This window comes from Vigna umbellata, chromosome 5, assembly GCF_029865625.1.
Source record: "Vigna umbellata cultivar VRB3 chromosome 5, Vumbellata_1.0, whole genome shotgun sequence".
Taxonomy (NCBI): Eukaryota; Viridiplantae; Streptophyta; class Magnoliopsida; order Fabales; family Fabaceae; genus Vigna; species Vigna umbellata.
The window spans coordinates 7,476,411-7,483,764 of record NC_142169.1 but is presented as its reverse complement, the minus strand read 5'-3'; the positions used below and the strand labels follow the sequence as shown (position 1 = coordinate 7,483,764).

The following is a 7,354-nucleotide window of genomic DNA, read 5'->3' as shown; positions in this document are numbered from 1 at the left end:
ATGTTTAATTAGGTAATTTGTATGAACTAATTTAATTTTGAAAAAATAAATTTATTTTAAATTATAAGTTTATTTAAAAACAGTATGAAAATTTTTAAATATTTTTTTAAGGTCGTGTTAAGTATTATTAATTTATTAAAATAATTAAAGATAAATATTAAATATTTACGAAAAAGATTATTTAATTATAATTAATTTAAATATTTATATATTTATAAAATCTTAATATTTCATTAAAAAATAATTATATATCTTAAAATTATAAAAACAATATTTTTAATGGAAATTGAAAATCTGGGTCAAAAAATCTTGGTCAAAAAATTATTCTGATTTTATTAAAAATTAATCATATTTTAAAATTTCAAAAAATTTTAGATACATATGAAACCTTGGAAATGCATAGCGAAACAACCTTTCAGTTTTCATTCACTCATGAAAAGCAGGCAAATGTTTGGGCTTCAAGACTACCTTATGGGCCCAACTTTGTGAGGCTGAGAACAAAGGACTACAATGCTACCGTATTCTTTCTTCTACTTTGTTGCAAAATCTCGATTCAATTTGCACTGACTCCTCCTTCTTCCACAATGTGTACCTGAAACAAACCACAACTTTTTTTTTATTGAAACCAATTTAAGTAATTAATTTTTTCACAGTTAATATATTTCAGAGTGAATAAAATGTCTGCTTCCTGTGTTGTTCGCAATTTTTGTTCTGTGACTTCTGGTTTTCCGAATTGCCGCCAAAACCAAACCTTGGTTCCTACCCATCATCAGTTTCAGTTACGCAATCCCCTTTTGAGGTTAAAGAAGCAACCTTTCCTCTCAAGCACTCATCTCAAGAGTTCAAGAACTCAGAAGCCTCGTCCCACTTTTGTAGTTTTCGCAGCACAATCAAATTTTCTTAAAGGTTGGCTCCATTGTTTTTTATTGAATTATTTTGGATATGTTTAGAAAAGGTGAAGGGTGGTGATTTTTAAGTTAGGTTTAGGGGTTTCGTTTTTAGCAGAAAGTTTCGTGGATAGAGAGATGATTGTTGGATGTCATGTCAGTGAAGAATGTGTTATTATTGAAGTTAGAAATATTGAAAATGAGATAATTGTTTAGTCAAACGGCATACTAAATGAGTTTGCTAATGCATATGATTTTTCCCCTTTGCCAATTTCTGGTTAAAATTTGAGTAACATCTATCAATATAATCTTCAGATTATTTTGTTCGTTGCAGCTATTTTAACAACAAATAGGTGTTTTGGTTTAAATTTCATCTATGATGTTATACTCTATCTTCCAATGTCAAGCATATGCATAACAATGACAAAGTGTTATTGGGATATAGAAAGCTGGTTACCTTATAACAGCATTGTGGTTTCTTGAAAGGATGCATTGCCTCCATATGACATGCCAAATTTCCCTAAAGTGGTGTAGCTCAAAATTCAAAACTTATTACTGAGATTTTTCACATAGTTTTCCTACATATGTGACTAAGTGGATGACATGATCCTTCTATGATAGCAACTGTTATTGATTAAACCTGGTAATTGATTGCCCTTTTGTAATTTCATGAGGTCTCAACATGATGCTGGCAAATGGTCTTAAGTTGATGAACAACTAATGTGTCATCTTTATTGAAAGGAAAACAGCATTTTGTTATGAATTGTTCCATGTCTAGAGTATCTTGTTATTTTGCCCTTTTGAATGGCTGGGCTGTTTTGTTTCAATTCTGGTCAATTTATTTTGCCTACTTTCTTCTAAGATGTCTGATCATTTCTCTTTTGTTTCAATTGTTACTGTGATTATGCAATAGTTCTGCAGAATGCATGGAAAGTTGGAAGGGATGGAATTGAGGCAGGGACTAATCTGGTTCCTGTAAGTCAGAATTTTCCTTCAAACATTACATTACTGTTATATATATTCAAGCCATTCTCTCAAATTTGTTAAAAATACTGATTTTTATGTTTCTCTTATTTTCTTCTCTATTCTGATGCTAGAATTCTGTTCCAAGGCCAATAGCTAGGATTTCAGTAACAATTGTGGCTCTAAGTGTTACACTTTTTGTACTCAAGGCATTCCTCTCTACGGCTTTCTTTATATTGGTAAGTCATCTTGTTTTCCTTATTGAATTAAAATTGAAGATTATTATTTTATTTTATAATAAAGATTCTTAGCATGAAATCAGTTGTCATGCTCATGCATGTTGGTGAAGTCATTTTTTGCTTACTACTGCTGCTTAAATATTCATAAACAAACAGACTGACACTTCACAATATCAATTCCATGGTTCAGCATTACCAAAATCCTGTTTTATAGTCTAAGAATTTTGGGTGAGGTTATCAATTATGATGAAAGGATCACTGGCAAAACTGTAAGAGAGGATGATACTACTCTGAGATTTCCCTATTAAATAATATCATATCTTCCTATGAAATGTAATCAAGTCATAGTCTAACCTAATTAAATTATCTCTCTTACAATCTCCCTCAAACTATAGCATATGTATAATAAGCTTGCTACAAATGCCATCAACACAAAAATAAAATAAAAAATTGAGAGACTTAGTGATCATGAAGCCAACTGAAAAAATTAAAAAATGACAAAGCTAGAAAATATTTCCCAGACATCACTTTCCTTTTGTCAAAGTGATAATCAATCTTCAATGTGTTATCTTTTTAAGTCATACCTTCAATAATCTCCCTCAAGTTACGGCATAGGAGTCAACAATTAATGACCTATTTTGTCACTATACTTTCAACAATTCTCATCCATTACATAGGTAGCTAGCTATAAATAACTATTGAAAAAAAAATGTTTAAATAGTAAGCAGCCGAACTCTTGTAGTTGCATGTGCAATTTTGTACAGCTATATATGTTTCCGGATAAAATGATATCTATCAATTTGTGCAGCTTGCATTATTCAGCCATGCCATACAAGTGGCAAATTGAGGTTTTATTTTTCTTGTCTTGTCTTCCAGAAAAAAAAAATGTTGTCATCAGTACACCATCATTCACCATTTTCACCATTTTGGTTGAGTACATGGTTCTCTTCTGATGGTATCAAAAGTCTATATGTTATTTTGTTTATGGATAGCAGTTTTGACAATTAAATACAAGCCATACCAAGGTATTTGAAGCGAACATTACAGAGAAAAAGGGATGATTGTTCCCCTTGAAATTGTCTCTTAAGCTGAATGTGTTTTCACAAAATTAAAAACTCTGAATGTATCCTAAATTTTGGTGATGGTTCTAAGCTTTAGATTTGAATTACTTTTTTGTAGGCCACTATAGGACTTTCATACTTTGCATACCTAGCATTCAATAAAGATCAAGGACCTAGAAGGAACCAAGAAACTACCTCCACGCCTATGGATGATCCAGTGGAAGAAGCTAGAAAGATAATGGAAAAATACAAGTAGCAGCATCAGTTAAGGTATTGTGAAGCTCTAAAATTCTGCATATACATTAGTTCAGTGTAAGTATTTTTCTATTGAGTTTTAAATTTGATGGATGGATTGTCAACATTTATGTGAATGACATTTTCCATTTCTAGATCATATTATATAGTCTTTAGCACAGTCATTGCAAACATTTTCCACTGCATGATGTTAGTTTTCTTCTTTTTTGGTGAATATGCATGTTTTTTGGTTCAAGGGTGTTTCGATTTGCTTAAATTTTCTGGGGAAATGTTTTTTCTTTCAATAGTTATACGAGGCTGAGGGAAAAAAATAGTTATAAATTGTTTTGAACTTAAAATAAGATCATGAAAAAATATACTTAGCCGCAATTGGGAATTAATTTCCTCAGAGACTGTATTCTAGTTTAATTTACTTTTATTTTTTGCAAAATAAATTAACAAAGGATGGGAAGAAGAAATTTAAAAATTAAAATATATAATAGAAAATGTTTAATATACTTTTAATTTTTTATTTGTGAATAATAAAATAAATTGGTTAAATTAAATAAATATTGATTTGGGTAGCGTAATTAACTGTTGAATATAAATTATTATAATTATTATTTTAATAATTGTGTATGATGATAATTAGTTTTTAAGTGATGAAAAAAATTAAAAGGAGTTCTTAAAATAACACATTAGAAACATAAATTTCTTTTAAGAAATTATTAAAGTAATTTGGTATAGGTTATAAATTTTGTGATAAAAGATAAAAATGATTAATGATGAATACAGTGGGAAAACTAAATTTTAAATATAAAATGTATAAAAGAGACTTAAGCCTACATTTTAATATGCATAAAAAAGATTTCCATAAATCCAATAAAATGAGTCACCTTTCGTATTAATTATATACACCAAACCAAATAGAAATGAAGGTGTATGAAAACTTAAAAGTTTCTCATTGAGGAGAGAAAGGGTCTAAAAGAAATTATATAAGTAGCATTAATTATTACTTGATAAACAAGTTTTGTATGGTTGGAGAGGAATGATAACATATCTATGTTTGTTTTAGTCTTCGTTGTTAATCTTGACAAACATAAAATTTGTGCTTGATTCGCATTTAACAGAACATATGCCTGTACCTGAATCTAAAATTTGTTTTACGAAAATTTAAAATTATAATAAAAGAAATACGATATTGCAAAAAGTTCTACATAAAAAGCTATACATTTTATTCTTTTCAATGTCAAATAAGAAAAAAAATTATATTTGCCTAATTTTAAAACTATAGTATCAAATTTTTGTAATTTAAGATGAGACCAAGTGGATGTATACATACTTCTTTTTTATATTTAAAATGTTAAGTATTATTTATATTTATATTCAAATCCTTAATTTATGTATCTAATATAAATACCAAAATGAATTGAGACATTGTGAATATAAATTTATTTGTCATTTGGATAAGGTAATTCACTTATTAGAAGAATTTAAAATTTTTGACACGACTTGTTTGGATAAATTAGCTATAAAACAATTAAATTCAAGAAATTTTGAAAAATATTTCAAATAAATAAAATAGAAGAATTTTAAATATCTTCAAAAATATAAGAAATTTAAAATTTTATTCTTTTACATTATTTATGAAGATCGAGTGGAGTCAGATTAAACAGAAGGCTCAATCTGGGTTGAATGCTTAGTTAAGTTGACTCAAGCTAAAGGGTCAATCGAGTCGATTTAAGCTAAAAGTTAAATCAATTTGACTTTGAAGTTCGAGATTAATTGGCTTGAGTTGAAGGTCAAGCCGAAATGGCTTGTGCACAATGTTGAGTTGAGTCGATTGAACTATAGGTCAAGCTAACTCAACACATGTCGAAAGTCAAGCCATTTTCGCATAAATCAAAGGTTGAACCAATTTGGCATAAATATAAGGTCAATATGATTTGGCATAATCCAAAGGTCGAGTTGTTTTGGCATTAATCGAAGGTCAAGTCGTTTTGGCAATAACCAAAGGTCAAGCCGTTTTGGCAATAACCAAAGGTCGAGCCGTTTTGGCAATAACCAATTTGGCATAAACCGAAAGTCGAGTTGATTTGACATAAATTAAAGGTCGAGTCAAGTCGGCCCAAGTTAAAAGTTATGCCTAGTTGAAGGTTGAGCAAAGTCGATCTGAGTTGAATGTCGAACTGTGTCGATCAGGCCAAAGAATGAGTCAAGTCGACTCGAGTCGAAAGTGGAGCTTAGTTGACTTGAATTGAAGTTTGAATCGAGTTAACTCAGATCGAAGGTCGAGTTGATCGTTTTTAGCTAAAGGACAAGCTGAGTTAGGTCATATCGAAGATCGAGCTAAGTCAACCTAAATCGAAAGTCGAGCCGAGTCGGTCAGACTGAAAGTCAAGTCAAATCAATCCTTGTCAAAAGTCGAATTGTGTCGTCCCAAACTAAGAGACAAGTTAAGTTAGACCATACCAAAAATCAAACTAAGTCAACTTAAATTTAAGGTCAAATCAATCTGAACTAAAAATATTATATCAAAATATATTAAACAAATATGATAATATAACTAAAAAATTATAAATCATAAAATATTAACAGTAAATATATTAAAAACATTTAATAATATATTTAAGATATAACATGATAATAAATTATTATATTATAAAATATTCTCTATAAATATTTTTAAAATATTTTATAATATCCTGAATGTTTAGAATTATCAACATTTATTTTATTACCACGATACTTTAAATTCTTTGAGCAAAATATCCAAAGTTTAAGGATTATGCCGAAATTAATTGAAATTACTATAAAAAATGGTCATCAAGAAATTGTAGGACCATGATCAGTTATTTTCAGCATCTAATTAGAAACGAGAATGCAAGACATGGTTGAAATTTGAAGTCATTTAGTGGCTTCACAATAATAAACAGGCAAGGTCATAAATGGAGAAGAAAGTAGCAACGAACAGTGCCTTATTTTGTAACAAAAAGTTATCATCTCACTCCAATACTTATCATGCTTTTCAACCTTTCGTATTCACAACTCTACTTTTTCATCCTAATCAAAAATTCAGGTAAGAACGGGTTATTGCTTTTATATCGAAAGAAAAAAGGAAAAACTATTTCATATAATAATAAGTAAACCGGAATTTAGTTTGAAACTAAAATACAATGACTTTTATTTGAAGATGTTAAAAGATCTCAATTGGGCTTTTGGAAATGGATTTATTGTTTTGCAAGAAGAAAAGATTGACATGAAGAATAAAAAGAAAGGAATTTGAATTTCAAAATAATTCGAGTGAAGTTATCATTATAGATGAAATTTGTTTACTTGTAACATTTGAAAATATTAATATGGGAGAAAAACTCATGAGTAGCTTAAGTATTTATTGAGATGTCAAAATCATGAAAAATATGTCTAGGATGAAGAAAGTAATGATAGAGATTGTTGGTAGTTGTTTAGTGTGTTGAAAAACTAAAAGTAGAAAATAAGAAATCTTATGTTAAACTAAAGTCTTTAAATATTCTAGAAGGGAAATGAAAAATTATATATATAGAATTTGTGTCAGGTTTACCAAAAATTATATATGATTATGATGCAATAGAGGTTATAGTAGACAAATTAACAAAATATACTCACTTTCTATCTTTTATAGTCAAACTTTCCTTAGAAAAATCATCTAAATTATAAATATAAAATATTATTAGGATGCATAGAATCATTTTCTAATAGAGATCCTTATTTTATCTCTAAATATTAGGATAGTTTATAAAATAAAAAATCCTTAGAACTACAGATAGGCTTAATTTAACTTATCACCTTTAAGCAAATGGATAATCTGGAAAAACTATCTAATCTTTAAAATCATGTTAAGACTTGTGTCTTAAAATAGACTAAAAGTTGGACAATTTAATATCATTGATAGAGTTTACTTAATAACTCCATGTGAGTATGTACATAGAAG

General features: G+C 28.7%; 1 protein-coding gene across 1 annotated transcript; it reads left to right on the top strand.

The window, feature by feature from the left end:
* The first annotated feature begins 532 nt into the window (after window positions 1–532).
* Window positions 533–3,544, top strand: LOC124848339 (uncharacterized). The gene is made up of 4 exons (XM_047325990.2): window positions 533–906; window positions 1,801–1,862; window positions 1,985–2,089; window positions 3,269–3,544. Exons 1-4 carry the CDS (start codon window positions 678–680, stop codon window positions 3,404–3,406), a joined length of 534 nt encoding a protein of 177 aa, XP_047181946.1. The 5' UTR covers window positions 533–677; the 3' UTR covers window positions 3,407–3,544.
* Window positions 3,545–7,354: the final 3,810 nt, after the last annotated feature.

Bases quoted from the DNA above. Each gene is read 5' to 3' on its own strand.
- LOC124848339 (XM_047325990.2), top strand. From the start codon at position 678: ATGTCTGCTTCCTGTGTTGTTCGCAATTTTTGTTCTGTGACTTCTGGT. The intron at 1,863-1,984 runs GTAAGTCAGAAT...TTCTGATGCTAG, and splicing joins CAGGGACTAATCTGGTTCCT to AATTCTGTTCCAAGGCCAAT. The intron at 2,090-3,268 runs GTAAGTCATCTT...ACTTTTTTGTAG, and splicing joins CTACGGCTTTCTTTATATTG to GCCACTATAGGACTTTCATA.